Source organism: Perissodus microlepis, chromosome 2 (genome assembly GCF_051167445.1).
Source record: "Perissodus microlepis isolate ML-2025 ecotype Zambia chromosome 2, ASM5116744v1, whole genome shotgun sequence".
Taxonomy (NCBI): Eukaryota; Metazoa; Chordata; class Actinopteri; order Cichliformes; family Cichlidae; genus Perissodus; species Perissodus microlepis.
Window position 1 is genome coordinate 32,393,557 of NC_140462.1, and position 15,901 is coordinate 32,409,457.

Consider the following 15,901-nt stretch of genomic DNA (forward strand, 5'->3'; position numbering starts at 1 on the left):
GCGCCGTACAACCCGCTGGGACAAACAACAGAATGACATCAGAATAGTTCATCTTTTTTCCCCCTTTTTTTTTCACTGTTTGCAGTTATTTCATTGTACCACAGTTCTTGCCGGAAACAACACTTAAGGTGTTGCACACTTGAAGGTAAATCGCTTAAAGCCACTCCTTTTTTGAAGTTGGGAAATGCTGTTTTAGATAAGCTATGCAGGCCATGGTCACACAGTTAAATATAACAGATATTTATGCTATTATATGTCTTTGTTCCAAGATTATATTAATGAATCAAAACAAAGCTAAAAGTATAGAGAAAGAAAATAGTTAAAAGTTAATCGTAAATACACACATAGTATAATAATAAGGAAAAATATACAGCACTGAATCAAACACTGAAACGAATTTAGAAACAACAACAACTGAACATGTAAACCTACTCTAAACTATAAAGAACTGAAAATATAAACATTGGAAAATAATTTTATAAAAACTTCTACCAAATACAAATAACTTTATTTGTTGGTTTGCACAGTTTGATGACATTTTTCAAAGTTAGATAAGAAAGTATTTGTATAGTATTCCACGCAGTACTCCAATCGAACCCAGCAGAGACAGAATGCCGAGGACAACCAAATTCAGAATAAAGCCAGGTAACCTGCAAACCAGAAAGTACTCAGTCAGCGTGCTGTAATAGGTCAAACATCAGATACTTTAAAGTCAGCGCTGCCACCATGTGCTTTTAAGTATTTGATATTTTAGTATCGTGAAAGACCTTTTCTTGGGGGACGTGATATATGCACTGAAATACATCTGTCGAGCGACCATGTACACTAGCCCTCCTGCAGCTGCAATCACCTCACTGAAGAAGGTACCACAGGTCCACATCGACACCAGGAAGAGAGGGTAGAACTCCACACAGTTCTGACTGAGAACAAACACAGGTAATGTTAGGACATCCTTGGAGCTCCACCTTGTCCCTACTCTCACTGCAGATCAGCTCCTTCCGCCACACTGCTGCTCACTGATTGTCAGCTCTCTTCTTAACCTAGCTTCAGAAACTCTTTGAATAACTTCATGGTATGGTACCAGTAAACTGTTTCTCCATTCCTCAGGCATTCTCTCCCATATCACTCTGTAATCAGACTACTACTTTAAAGTAGTCTGTTTAAACTAGTTTTACCCTTCAGTTCATTTGACTATAGCATTACAATCAGGTCTTCTTACTGTGCACGGAATGTCCTCTCAAATTCTGGAGGTCCAGTGACAACAGGAGGTACGATGTTGTAAGCCATCCTGGATCTTCCTACCCGCCGAGCCAGGTAGCCTGAGAGGAGACAGTGACAGAGGTTTCTTTACATTTTTCTTTGTACAATTCACAAGTATATTTCCTATTTTAGCCGCCTAATTTTTTTTTTTTGCACAGTTTAATAAATTGTAGATTTTGTTTTCAAGGGATAAAATTGAACATTGGAACAAAATCCAAGCTATGAACTTCTCTCTGTAGACCACCATGATAAAACTGACCAAGCTCCATGAAGTGTCAGTTGAACAGCAGGCACTTCTCAGCTCCTCTGTCTCAAAGCAGATTCGTAGTTGTCCAAATGCTCTACAGAGTCTAGATTCTACCCAGAAGAATATTCTGAGCTTCATGGTGAGCCGTGGTGTTCGCATTATCATGTTTTTGACATTCTCCTCAGAATGATTCCACATTAGAAAATGCATCAACAACAGCCACGATCAAGAATTCCGGTTAACACTGGCCTGGTGATAGTTAAACCTGCACACAATTTTTTTGGGCAAACAAACGCTTGAAGGCCCACAAGAATCAAAGTCTGAAAATACTATAAGAATACTATACTATAAAACACGGCAACATATACTGCTCAACATCTGTGCAAAAAGTGGAGATTGCTCAGTATAAATCAATAAACTAGTATAAAGGGGAGGACCTTCTATCGCTGTGCCATTGAGAGCATCCTCACTGGATGCATCACCACCTGGTACGGCAACCGCACTGCTTACAACCGCAAAGCTCTCCAGAGAGTAGTGCGGTGCTCTGAACGGATAATTGGAGGTGAGCTTCCCTCCCTCCAGGACATCTACAGGAAGCGGTGCCTGAGGAAAGCGGGGAGGATCATCAAGGACTCGAGTCACCGCAGCCATAAACTGTTCAGGCTACTTCCATCAGGAAGGAGGTTCTGCAGCATCCGGTCCCGTACCAGCAGACTGAGAGACAGCTTCTTCCATCAGGCCATCAGACTTCTGAACACGTCATAGACACCTCAGCTTCACTACTGGAACTTCAACATTATGCACTACACACTGTACATTAATGCCACTTGTTTTGCACAATATCCAACTACCAACCTCTGTATATTTTATATATTTATTTTATTTTTACTCTATTTAATTTGTAAAATATGTACATACACACACACACACATATACACACACGTAGACATACATACACATTCAGTAATATGCATACACTCTTATATTGTACATATATTTATTCATATAATTCTCAGATTTAGCCATTCTTATATTTGCTTGTTCTTATGTTATTGTATTTTTTTTGCACACCTCTGTTGCCTGTGAAGCTCGCACACAAGAATTTCACTCACATGTACTGTACCAGTGTACCTGCACATGTGATGTGACAATAAAAGTGATTTGATTTGATAAATGCACACATTTAAAATAATAAGGATATTGTTTGCATTTAGAATGTATGTGCTTTTCTGTGTGGGAAACCATGTTCAAGCTGCTGACAAGAGGAAATCCGCATCCTAGATGTGATCTGATGATCACTAAATGAGTGGAGTGCTAAGTGTAAAACTTGCCTAGTCTTGCTGTTGCACAGTACCTACATAGGAGTGGCAAACCACACCCACATTATTATTAAATTGGGACAATACCTTGACATGCACAACATCCATTAAGCTGCTGTGTTTTACTTACCCATGTGCAGAACTGACAGCAGGGACACTGCAGCCAACAAAAGAGGGGAGTCCGCTTCCATCAGACTGTTAGGAAAAACAGCCGTCCTCACAGTTTGCTCCTAAACACAAAGTCAGCTTTACATAACAAATAGGAGGTACTTCCTGGGGCAAAGGGACTTTAGCACATCCCACAAGTTCTGCGAGTAATCAAGTCCTGTGACTCTTGTGCAGCTAAAGATCTGCCATGAGTGGGCAGGGCTCTCTGTGAACTCTATCACTAACACTCCACAAGAAAAACCTGGCTAAAACTTTAATACCTGCTGTTAATTTATCATCAGCATATCATACAGTCATATATGCACATGTATAAATGCATGCACAGAACTGAACAATTAAAGTGTGATAGTCCTTAATTACAGTGGCTCGAGCTTCATTTATCATGCCACTGTATACCACGCACTGTTATCAGTGTGAGTTTATTCTGCAGGCCTGATACTGTAGGGGGGGCATTTCTTAGATTGCATGAGCATAGTCCAGGGGTCGGCAACCTGCGGCTCCACGTGGTTTGAAAAAAAATTATATTTAACTGAAGTGTATTTTATTTGTGTTAGTTCTTTTTTAACTTCTAGTTGTAAATTGGAAGATTATCGTGGTCTTGAAATATCAAAATAAAATTATATGTTATTATTTTTCATCGCTCAAAATAAGCGTCACACTCGCATAAACCACATCAGCCGAAATGCCCTGCATTTATGGAGACTGTCAACCCCAGGCAGGCCAAGTGTGGAGCTTCGGATCCACATACGTATGTGAGCAGCTGTTCTCCACCATGAACTATGGTAAAAACAAACACCGCTCACGCCTCACAGATGGCAGCTTACAGTCCTGCGTAAAGACGAAGTGACTTCGTACAGCCCCGATTTGCAGACGCTGTGCGCCATGGCAGACCCAACGATGTTTTCATGTACATGCTTTTTTCTTTATTGAACACTTTTCACACATTGTTGCTGTAGCCACACAGCCAGCGGTAGTTTTCCAGTTCACAGCCGGGGAGGCTTGATTGCGGATGCCTCTCAGGTGCGTCCGCCTCCCCTGTAGCGGCACTGCAGACCACGCCCCGCCACACACGTCAACCACTTAAAATAAATATTTATACAGATATTTTGCAGATATTTATTTTTCATTTTTTTAGCAGTTGAGTGAATTTTTCCAATTACTTTTAAAATTCAGCTCAACGCTACAGTTTTTGTTTGGTATATGAATAATTTAAGTTCAGCTTTTTAATTCATTTAAAAGAGACCTTCAACTGTCTTTCCTTTGTGGTATATTTTTTAAGAGTTCAAAATGTGTTCATTCCATAAATAAAATTTAATTTTCTCTGTAGCACTTCATTGATTTCATAAACAACACAATACAGGTGTTTATACAAAGCATAAAGGTAAAAAACAATAACAGTGTTATCTTCATTTTAGATGTCAAAAAGTATTTGCGGCTCCCAGTGTTTTCTTTTCCGTGGAAACTGGGTCCAAATGGTAGACTTGTAGTCAAGACTGCCTAAACCAAGACAATACCAAGACCAGAGGGTATCGAGACCAAGACAAGATCAAGACTAAGACCAAGACAAAAAAGTCTCACCCTCTCTGTTTTTCACATAATGATATTATCCTATATCCTCGCATGTGATTGGCCACAATATGGAGGGATTGGAGCATAGCTGAGCCACTGTGTGAGAGCTGAGCAGCGAAAGGAAATTAAGTGAGGAGCCGGCTCTCGCTCAATGGGAGTCGACTCTTCTGATTCACTACAAAGCACTCTCTAAGCACGGCTCTTAGAGCTGATGCTTTTGCGCATGACACATTATCGAACGTTACGTTGTTACTGTTGACTCCACATCTCCCGACCACTATGTCGATCTGAGACAGCAAGACCGAGACAAAAGTCCGTCGAGACCAAGACCACGTAAAAGTGGTCTCGAGACGAAGACCGGTCTCGAGACATCCAACTCTACCAAATGGCTCTTTGGGTGTTGCTGACCCCTGGCATAGTCTGTATAAACTGCAATTGTATGTGAATGCTACGACAAAATATAATGTATGTATTTAATGTTTGAGAAATGAATGATTACATCTGTATGGAAGCTTTCACCACATATTTTTTGTTTTGAGATAGTGGTGATTGGTTGATTTTAGTGGATTTGCAGGTGAAAGAAAATTGATAATGAGAAGGTGTTGGGTAGGTATGGACATGAGAGTAAGAGGATGACATAAAGGAATGTTAATGAATCAGGAAGTATAAGGAGGAAGTGAGGGCAGCTATGAAAAGGCTGTGGAAAGGTAGTGAGTCCTGATGATTTACATGTGGAGGTATAGAGATGTCTGAGAAACAGGGCAGTGGACTTTTAAACCAGATTATTTAACACAGTTTTGGAAAGGACGCCTGAGGAACGAAGAAGAAGTGTTCTGGTACTGATCTTCAACAAGGATGCAGCTATAGGAAAATCAAGCTGATGAGCCATACAACAAAGTAGAAGCTAGAGAGGTGACGTCAGCGAGCAGCAGTAGGGCTTCATGCAGAGAAACAGTGTTGAGAGTGTTCATGAAGACGTACAAAGAAGGCAGGTGTAACACTGAAGCTGCAAGGAGTAGATGTAGGGAATGAGGAATGGTTGAAATACCAGGAGTCAACCATGTAAAGAGGCGATGAAGAGATTGTTACAGAAGGATGGGAGTAAGAGTGAATGGGTGGGTTTACAAAATGGCAGTAGGACCTGTTATGATGTTTGGTTTGGAAGTGATGCCACTGACAAAAAGACAGGTGGCAGAGCTGAAGGGCCTTTTCCCCTGGGAGTGACCAGCACTGACAACATTAGAAATGACCACATCAGAGGGACAGCTCAGGTGGACTGCTTTGGAGATGAAGCTGAGCAAGTTTGCACATGCATGTTGACAATGAAGTCGCCCGGCACAAGGAAAAGAGGAAGACCACACAGGACGTGCTGGTGTGACAGAAAAGGTTAGGGTGAGATGACCTTTTCTTCTTCTTAGTGCAGAAAGAAGAAGAAAATGTGACCTTATATAATGGTTATTTCGAAACACTGGTTTTTGTAGAAAACCCCACTTTGGGCAGCGACGGCTAAGAAATGCCATTAAATGTTTACATAAATTCTTTATGTAAATGTTGGCTCTACTGGGGGGAATCTAGTTGCACTGTCAGTTTATTTACTCTTATGATTTTTTTTTTTTTTTATTAAAGTAAGCTCGTTGAGATTTCTTATTTTTAATAATAACCTACTAGTTTTAAACACGCTATATTTCCGTGCAAATTACTGCTCAGTGAAAATGCCCACGAAACGTGTGGCATGTGAAAAAACGTGTCGCCGGTTGTCATGTTACCGTCCCCAAACGACGCCACATGGGTGGCAGGAAAAGCAGTCGAAGCCGTGGTGCGGTCACAGCGGGCTCCTGCAGCATGGACAGCGACGATGAAAATGTAGAAGAGGTTGTAGAAGGTACATAACCTCTGCCATTCGTGCCGTGTACGCGTGAACGAGAGAAGGAGAAGGTATTCTCAGCACTTTGGCTGAGTGGTGTCGATTCTCTTTAAACAAATCTTCATGAGTGGATCTGTCGGCGGGCCTGCTCGGTAGCTCGGAGCGCCAGGCCCTCTGTTTGACAAGGAGATCCGCCGGTCAGGCGCGTGAGGGCGGTATGTGGGGTATTAGTGCTCCGCTGCCAGCGTGGCTGCTGTGTTTAGTCAGCAGGGCAGGAAGTGCAGAATGACACCAAATGTTACTTTTTGTTTTAGTGCTGCTCTCGTTACTGCGCGTCTTTGTTTTTAAACTAGCACCACCGTTACACGCGGGTTCTTTCTCCCTTGTTCAGAGGCTGGACTGAGATTTCACTGTGTCGGACTAAAGTAGTGCTGTCGCGTTAGGAGACCCGGGCTAAAAGAAACCCCGCTGTGGTGCACACAGTGCTGAAAGCTACGGACCCGAAGCCCCCGTTAGCACACAGCCCGTCACAGAGCTAATCACAGTGCTCTTTCAAAGGAAACCGGCTGGACACGCTTTAAGAAGTCAGAAGGTTTAAAAAGCCCCAACACCGTCGTAAAGGGTTACTACCCACCCCGACTAAATAACTGCCCCTCGTCTCAGTGGTTGAAACGGTTTAACCCGTTTCCCTGACTCAGCACTGCTTTGCACGTTGGAAGTCTGGCCTACTGAATTCTGCAAATACAACGGTATCGTGTTGCACTGCTGTTTGTTTGCCTCATTTATATTCTAGCTGTAACTTAGTTTCATTTGCTGTAATCTCAGTTATCTATACTCACTGTGAGTGAGTAACAATTATGTACAAATATGCTGTCAACCAAACTCTCACATAACAAATATTAAGAAATATTATTGTTACTTGAGTACACGATGATTGGTGGTTGGTTAAAAGTGTGTCGAGTTATTATTGTTGAATTTATTTATTTATTTCCAGGGAGTGTAGCTCAGTCAGCAAAGTGATGGCTGATTAGCACGTGCAAATGAAGCTTTTATTTCCACTCCAGTTAGGTACTGATACTTCTTTTTGTAATAAAGTAGATTTTAGTTGGTGTTTTGTCACCAGCATTGTCGTTTCATTTCCTGACTGAAGTAAAATATTGTAACTAGTTCTGTGTGTCATTAACAACTAATGGGAACTGATTGAATTATTCTTCTGTTCCAGTTTTCTTTGAAAGGAACTTTAGTGCAATTAAACATAGAGGAACAACAGTGTTTGGTGTTTAATTGCATTAGAGCCTGACTGATTTATCAGCAGGCTGATAATATTTGCTGTTTGCTGGATTATCGATGGCTGATAAGAACCTATAAATCCAATAAAAAGAAGAGATGGGAGAAGCACTCAACAACTTTGAGTGTTGATGTTGCAGTTTGTCCATCAGAGGGCACTCTTCAACTTCATTGCTTTTTAATTTGCATTGTCACGATCTCATCACAAAACCTGTGATATTAGAAACCTGGGTTACTAAATCACCAAATATGAGTATCAGTCTTTAAAGAAACAAAAAAACAAACCCTGTATCAGTTGGGGTTTAATTTTCTATCTATTTTGAAAATAATGACCCATCTATGCTAAATAGACTTTAGGCATCCTTTGGTTCATACTTTGCAAATCACAACTGATGTTTTGGTTGGATGTAACGGTTAAAGCAAGAGGTTAACAAGTAAGTTGTTGGAGTAGACCAAGAGAGAGTAAAAATAGAGATGTAACTATTAGTAAAAGTGTCCAAAAACAAATTATTAGAGCTCTAGACTGACATGTCCATGAGGGACGTGGCTAAAATATAACAATAGATACAGGAAGTGCTTTAGGCGTTTAAGAAAGGGGCTTGAGGACCTCAGCAGAAACCTTTACAGGCTTTATTTGTAGTACTCGTTTAAATCAGCTGAACGTGCTTTGTTTAGTATTTTGTGGTAGATCCATGAAAACAAATGGATGGGCCTATCTGGGATCTATTTCAGATAACCTGATTTCATCACACTGAAACATTGTTTCTGCATGAATTTTCAGGTCCATTGGATGAAGATGGTCAGCCCCATGGTTTCTGCACTGTGACCTACTCGTCCAGTGATCGCTTTGAAGGACATTTCACCCATGGAGAGAAAAATGGCAAGGGCAAGTTCTTCTTCTTTGATGGAAGGTACTGTAAACATAACAAACTAAGGACTTAAATAATCTGTTAGGATCACTGATGGGGACGTAAATCTGACATTACTTGAATTAAAAACATTTACTATATCTGACCGCTGTCACTGCCAGATATGAAAGATGTATGTTCTGCATTTATCTGACAAACGCCTCATTATTGTGGATATATTGGAAATAATAAAAGAAAATTAAGATTATGCATGTGACAGCAGAGGACATGGCTTTGAGCAGCGGTCAGTTTCCTCCAAGGAGAAGAGTGTAACACTGCAGGAGCAGTCAGACGCAGGTATTGTGATAGTGTGCTGTGTGATAAGTGAACATCTGTGTTACTGCAGCTGTGTAATGGCACCTTTCCAAAGCTACATATTTATTTGCCAATAGAAGGTTTTGAGACTTACTTATTAATATTGTGTTAATGCATGTGTGCTTTTCAGTAGAAAAACGGAGTAAAGTTCTTGAGCATTACAGTTACAAACATTACTGGATTACAGGCAGTGGCATCAGAAGTAAACAAGAAAACAACTACTCTGCTCCTTCAAGTCCAAACATACAGTACAACACATGATTGAGCGGCTTGCCCCGTAGATGGAAAAGATTATTAATGGGACCATTGCAGATACACCAACACAGTCTGTTTGTGGGCTGTCAGAAAACCTGTGACCAAACCTGTCCAATGTAATTATAAAACCATCACAGATGTAATTTCCTTTTAAAACTACCCCTAAAATTGTCTTGCAGTATACATTGAGTTATTTTATGCCATACCACCACTACCTCTCTCAAAACAATACCACAGAAATTTGAAAAAGTTTTGTTTGTTCTTTTTTAATAAATGATATTATATTATGTTGTACCTTTTAGAATGTCAGCACTGGTTTTGTTTTTCAGGATTAAAGTTTGTCCTGAATAAGAAGGAATAGTTAGACAAACCTCAGAAAGAAATACTGGAGACATAAATAACCTTTGTCTGGCCCTATTCACCTTGAAGATTGAATTTAGACTTTAAATGTAAAAATCTTAATTGCAGTTGTCCTTCTTTTCCCTCCCACAGCACTTTAGAGGGGTTCTATGTAGATGATGCTCTGCAGGGCCAAGGAGTGTACACCTACGAAGATGGGGGCGTCCTCAATGGGACGTATGTGGACGGAGAGCTTAATGGGCCTGCTCAGGAGTTCGATGGCGAGGGTCACCTGGTGTTCAAGGGCCAGTACAAAGACAACAACCGCTGTGGGGAATGCTGGGTCTACTACCCTGTGAGTCAGCTTACTGTCTAACTTCTGCTTGTACAGAACATAGCAGAAGTATTTCTAACCATGTGTATTGTGCATGTTGGCGTGTACTGTGGTGCGTCTAGGACAGAGGCTGTGTGTTTGGGGAGGTAAACGAGGACGGGGAAATGACTGGTGACTCTGTAGCGTATATCTACCCTGACGGTCGAACGGCTCTATATGGAAGCTTTGTGGATGGGGAGCTCATTGAGGCCCAACTTGCTGCTGTCATCTCCAACCAGACTGGGAGACCACGCTTCGAAATCAGCCCCAATAGTAAGGAGTGATGCGAACGTCCACTTAGGCTGAGTTGGTATTTGTTTGTCGAGACTTTTGTTCAGGAGTTGATGCATTTAATAAGAAATTGCCCTTTTCCTAAAATTGATTATGTTGGATTTTCAAGATGCAAAAGGCTAAAGCATTAATAGATGTAAATAAATAATAATACATTTATTATCAAGAAACTGTGTTATGGTATAATGCATGATGACATGGATTGTTTCAGTGCAATGTAATATACTGGAAACGTAATGATAGAAACCTCAATCGTGTGCACGGGCAAGCTGTTAAATTGTGTAGCAGTTTAATAGCTTGCCAGCTTGACAAATGGACCAGACTAAAACATCCCATTTCATAATTTGTACTTCCTGTGTGAAAGTCTCTCCTTTGCATTTTGCTGCACTCTGCCTGGACAGCTTTACTTTCTGCTCCTACCAGGTTTAAGAAGATTAACATATAACCAAGTTCACGGTTCATGTATGCTAATATGAAAGTTTTCGGTTGAGCCAAATTGTGAAACTGTGTTAAAACCTACAAAAGCTGATCTTATGTTCTTGAAAGCTTCCCCTTAAAGTTCTAAAGGATTTATTAAAACTGCTTTAAGTTATACACTAACTGCTTCACATCATGTGATCACATAAGTGATCACTAAGTGCTGCTGCTCTCTCAGCTGGTCAGTGTCCAGAAACGTGAGACACAACAACTATTAATATTTGGGCTAGTTTCAAGAGCCAAAAGCCAGCAGGAGCCATGGATGCAACCGTTTATTTGAGATGGCTAATGTGACTGAACAGTTCTGAGATATATGTAGAGGAATTACTGTCACTTTGGTATCATTCTAATTGAAGTTTGTTTGTTTTTTTACATTTCACTCATTAACCAATGCTGCCTTGCATGTGCTGTCCACCACCCATGCGTGTCATTTCCTCTGGCCCTGGTTAATATGGTTCCACTTGTATTTCATGGAGAAAGGCCTGTGGTTAAAGAATCCCACTAATCTTCTTTCACAGGTCCTGTGTACTCGTATGACAAATCCACATCCACCTGTATCGCCACCCATACTCTGCTTCCAGATCCTTATGAGAGCCAAAGGTAGATACGTTTTATAGGAATCCTGACCAATCACATTGTTCCTCTTGAATTCGTGGTCAGTATTTCATTGTCTTACCCCTGCCTCTGTTTGTCAGAGTGTTTGTGGCAGACTCTACAATCAGAGGAGCAGGACAGGGACTTTTCGCCAAGACAGATGCTGAGGCCAACACTGTGATGGCTTTTTACAATGGAGTACGCATCACCCACTCTGAGGTATGAAACAGACCACAAACAACGCACCAAGGTCATTAAGAGTATTTAAGTAGTGAGAGTAAACTAATTTAAAAAACAACAACATCAAATTATGGTTTCAATATCTTAATTTATTAGAATCTCAGCTCACATTCTTCTAACATTTATGGACTAATGATTAAAATAATTAAAAGTTGATGTTAAACAGATAAAAACTGCTAATACTTACGAATACTGAAACGCAGGGAGAAAGATAACATTCAGTTTGGTTTAAACTGATGTCGATTTATAGATTTCATTGCAGTGCTCCCCTGCTTGCCCTGGCAGAATTCCACTGGTTAGGTGTTGGGTCCCTCCAAAAAAATCATAGATTAACATGAGGCTTCTTTTGATAATCAATGGTGTTGAATGCTATGTATGTACAGGGTGGGCCATTTCTATGGATACAGCGTAATAACATGGGAATGGTTGGTGATATTAAAGTCCTGTTTTCTTGTGACAGTTTTCTTGCGTCCACATTTTGGCAAATCCAACACTGAACCAGTTTCACGAAACTTAGCAAGCAGTTTGCTAACTGTAGCATGGGAGATGGGTGGTCTCGTAGGGTGTCTTGCATTGAAATCTGCTGCAATGACCCGGTTACTGCGTTCACCAGATATCAACACGATTTCGATCCGCTCCTCACGTGTTAACCTCTTCGACATGTCAATGGCTGTGAACAAAGAGAAACTTGTAAATAACTCATGAAAGAATAAAGTTACGTTGAAACCAAGCACACCATTGTTTTTCTTGTGACATTACCAATAAGTTTGATGTGTCACATGGCCCTCTTCCTATTGAAAAAACAAGTTGTATCCAAGATGGCCGACTTCTAAATGGCCACCATGGTCACCACCCATCTTGAGGAGTTTGCCCCCTCACATATACTAATGTGCCACAAACAGGACTTTAATATCACCAACCATTCCCATGTTATTACGCTGTATCCATATAAATGGCCCACCCTGTAGGATTATCCCCATTAAATGCGCTTGTGTTTTCTTTGTGTTTTTATCCGTGACTCATCAGGTGGACAGCAGGGACTGGGCTCTGAATGGAAACACAATTTCACTCGATGAGGATACCGTGATTGACGTCCCTCAGCCATTTGACCAGACGGACAGATACTGCGCGTCTCTGGGTCATAAAGCAAACCACTCCTTCATCCCCAACTGCAAATATGACCCGTGAGTATAAGCTGACAGGTTGACCAGCAGAGTCTGACATTTAAAAAAAAAAAAAAAAGAAGCCTGATGTGATTACAAATTGAACAGAAATAACCTCACTCGCACCAGCTGAAGACTTTCTATAGTCATGCACCACCAATGTTGTTACTGTTCCCGAAGATATCAAGCAATCTTTGAGTTATACAAAAGGGAATTATTCTTAATAGAACTGTTTTTCCTCAGCTAGATCAGTGGTTCTCAAACTTTTTCATCATTCCCCACACATTCACGCCCCATCGAAGCAAAACAGTGACAGAAAGCTGCAACTTTACTTAGATAACAAAGTCATTCACAATGAATCCTTCAGTAATTTTTGTTTTAAACAAACAACTTTCATTTCAAACAACTATTTGAGGCTTTTGTCACTAGACTGCTTCATTAGTCTGCAGCACTTCTTCAAAAAAGCAACAAGTTAAATAGAATGTGAACATTGCCAAACATGGAAAAATAAAGTTCAGTCTTAGTTTTATTAAAGAAAAGAAATCCAGAAACTTGTTCACAGAGATGAAAATATATAATTTAGTGAGAGTTTAATACTCTTCACTCTTAGTGGCTGCAGAGAGCCTGTTTCTGACTACAGAGCTGTGCTGGGGCATGGTCTGCAGCTGCAGGGGAGACGGGCACACCTGATCAAGCCTATCACGCCAATCCCCAATCATGCCTCGCTGGCTTAAAACTGAATGAACTGGGTCCTGTTGTTGTTGATGTGTGTAGGCTGTAGCACAAAAGCTGCAGCCCAGTGTGTTAGTGGACAGCTGCAATAAGAAGTATACTGAAAATGTGAACACGTGGTCGGGTCTCTCGTGACCCAGTCCTGGTTTTCGGCACCACTGTAAACGATGCACGACAGACCCGACCACATGTTCACACTTTTCAGTGCACTTCTTATTGCGGCTGTCGACTTGGACACACGGCTGCAGCTTTCAGCGGATGTGCATATTATTAATCCTAATTAATTATAAATTTCTTTGTTCTGCCGTAAAAGTTAGTTCAGCACGACTTTTCTGCCAGGTAACTTGTGCCCCACCTGTCAGAACTGAGAACCGCGGAGACAGTTTGAACAGTTCAGTGGTCATGCTGTCTTAATAACACAGAGTGTCATGTAGTGGGGCTGGAGCCGTTTTCAGCTGTCAGTAGGTGAACAGTGAGCCATAGCCTGGACAGTGAACACCTGATTTGCATTTGGTTATTCCCCTTCCAAGTTAAAGATCAAGAGAGAAAAAAGTACATTTACCCCACTTTAACCCCCTAACAGCAATGGTCCCATTAATGTTGTTATGGAAAATATCATATCAGCACCAGCAGTGGATCTTTTGGTTTTGGTTTTTTTGGGGGGCTAGTCAGTGTAAGGAGGCTAATGCTATATTCATATATGCCTCTTGACAGAGGTTGCAGTTATTCTGTGTTTTTGGCCACACTTGTACAAAGATGACAAACAATACAGCTGCTCAGGAAAGCCTGAGCTAAGAGCTCATTGAACTAGCGACATGTAGTGATTTGATTATTTTATTTTACTAAGCTTCAAATGACAAAAAGCTAACTTAGCATGTGAGCACTGTCAAGTTTTAAAGTTAAACCAGTAGTTGTTTTTATAAGCAAATATTAGCATTAGCAGCTTATATCTCATGTGTGTAGAGTAAACACTGAGTTCAGGGTCATCAACCAACCATCATTACTCTCATCATGCACACATTTATTTATTTACGTGTTCGTCTTTGTAAACCAGCAAGGTTTCTTTCCAGGAGCAGGTTGTTTGCCATCCCATTCAATAAAATAACCGTTGTACCAATCATGTGGAAGCTCCATCTATTCTATCCTTGCGTTAGCCTGCCGCACCATCTGAGAGTACAATGTAGAAGTCTCTAAAACACAAAGTTAGATGCTTTGAGAATAAATTCAGGCACCTGTTTACTTTAGTTAACTTGATAGCTTTAAACTATTTTAAACAACACTTTCAGTCACTGCCACTTAGGTCAGTGGGTGATTCTAATAGGACCATGTCCATGGTACACCCTGCCTCCGGCCCTGTCTCATATCACCTTTCCTACACCAAAAATGTTCCAAAGATTTGCCCCGAGACCCAGTAATATACTAAGCATCTAACTTGTGGTACCATGACAGACGTCACTGTAGCATATCTGACAATGAACTCACAAAGTAGTGTTTCTTGCCTGACTTTGTGCATGTGTGTTTGCACAGGTTTGTCCATCCTCGTTTTGGGCCAATCAAGTGCATCCGAACCTTGAGGGCTGTGCAAAAAGATGAGGAGCTAATGGTCGCCTACGGTTACGATCACCAGCCAACTGGAAAAAATGGCCCAGAGGCTCCTGATTGGTACAAGCGAGAGCTAGAGGCGTTCGAGCAGAGAGGAGGGGCTCCTACTGGACAGTGAGATTGCAGATGAATACCTCTGGACAATGAAAACGTTCCCCTCTACCTGTGCTACCACCTTACAAGACTGCTGGAGCATTGTGGCAATTGATATTAGAGAAATATTTGCAAAGTTACCAAGTTTAGTATTCAAATGGAATACTACTTGAGCAATTCAGGATGATTGGAGGCCTCTCTCAGGCCAAAGAAACACAAGAACTATGCAAGAAACCAAATGATATTAGAGGAGACACATCTGTGGCTGGAGGTGCCGCTCTGTCTGACATCCTCTTCATCACACACACCCTCATTCAAGTCAAGATTTCTGTGCAATGATGACTTCCTTCAGTTTCCACTGTCTCAATCCTCACTGTATGCGTCTTCTAGCTGCTGTTTACCTAACAGAGCTCCCCTCCAAACACCACTATTTGGACCCCACAGTCTGTGTCATCTGTTTCAAACTGTTCAGCCCACACTTCATTTGCACTAATTTACGTATCCCAATCTATACATTTCATAAAGTGTAACTTGACAGATCTGTTTACTTGCCGTACAGGATAAACATTGCAGTGGCTAATTTATTTCTAAGATCTGAAGTGGTTAGGTACTGTACTCCCTGAGCTTTGTAAAGGGAGTTTCTAATCCAAGAACTTTGGGAGAAAATAATGGAATGTCTGCCATTACTCACCTGTGAGCTTGTTTCACTTTTCTAACCAAACTATCTGTGTGCATATGCTCTCGGAAATAAAAGTACAAGGTAAGGAAACCCAGTCTGCATGCATCATCATCTTAAGACATAAGA

General features: G+C 41.0%; 2 protein-coding genes across 2 annotated transcripts; one reads left to right on the top strand and one right to left on the bottom strand.

Annotated features, from left to right (window-relative positions):
* Positions 1–141: 141 nt before the first annotated feature.
* Positions 142–6,213, bottom strand: mgst2 (microsomal glutathione S-transferase 2). The gene is made up of 4 exons (XM_084908341.1): positions 2,957–6,213; positions 1,220–1,319; positions 768–920; positions 142–650 (listed from the first exon to the last, which is right to left on the bottom strand). The coding sequence occupies exons 1-4, from the start codon at positions 3,015–3,017 to the stop codon at positions 548–550; spliced, it is 417 nt and encodes a 138-aa protein (XP_084764467.1). The 5' UTR covers positions 3,018–6,213; the 3' UTR covers positions 142–547.
* Positions 6,214–6,301: 88 nt separating this feature from the next.
* On the top strand, positions 6,302–15,865 carry setd7 (SET domain containing 7, histone lysine methyltransferase). The gene is made up of 8 exons (XM_084908292.1): positions 6,302–6,445; positions 8,496–8,625; positions 9,685–9,886; positions 9,988–10,177; positions 11,191–11,272; positions 11,368–11,485; positions 12,533–12,690; positions 14,929–15,865. Exons 1-8 carry the CDS (start codon positions 6,349–6,351, stop codon positions 15,119–15,121), a joined length of 1,170 nt encoding a protein of 389 aa, XP_084764418.1. The 5' UTR covers positions 6,302–6,348; the 3' UTR covers positions 15,122–15,865.
* The last annotated feature ends 36 nt before the right edge of the window (positions 15,866–15,901 follow it).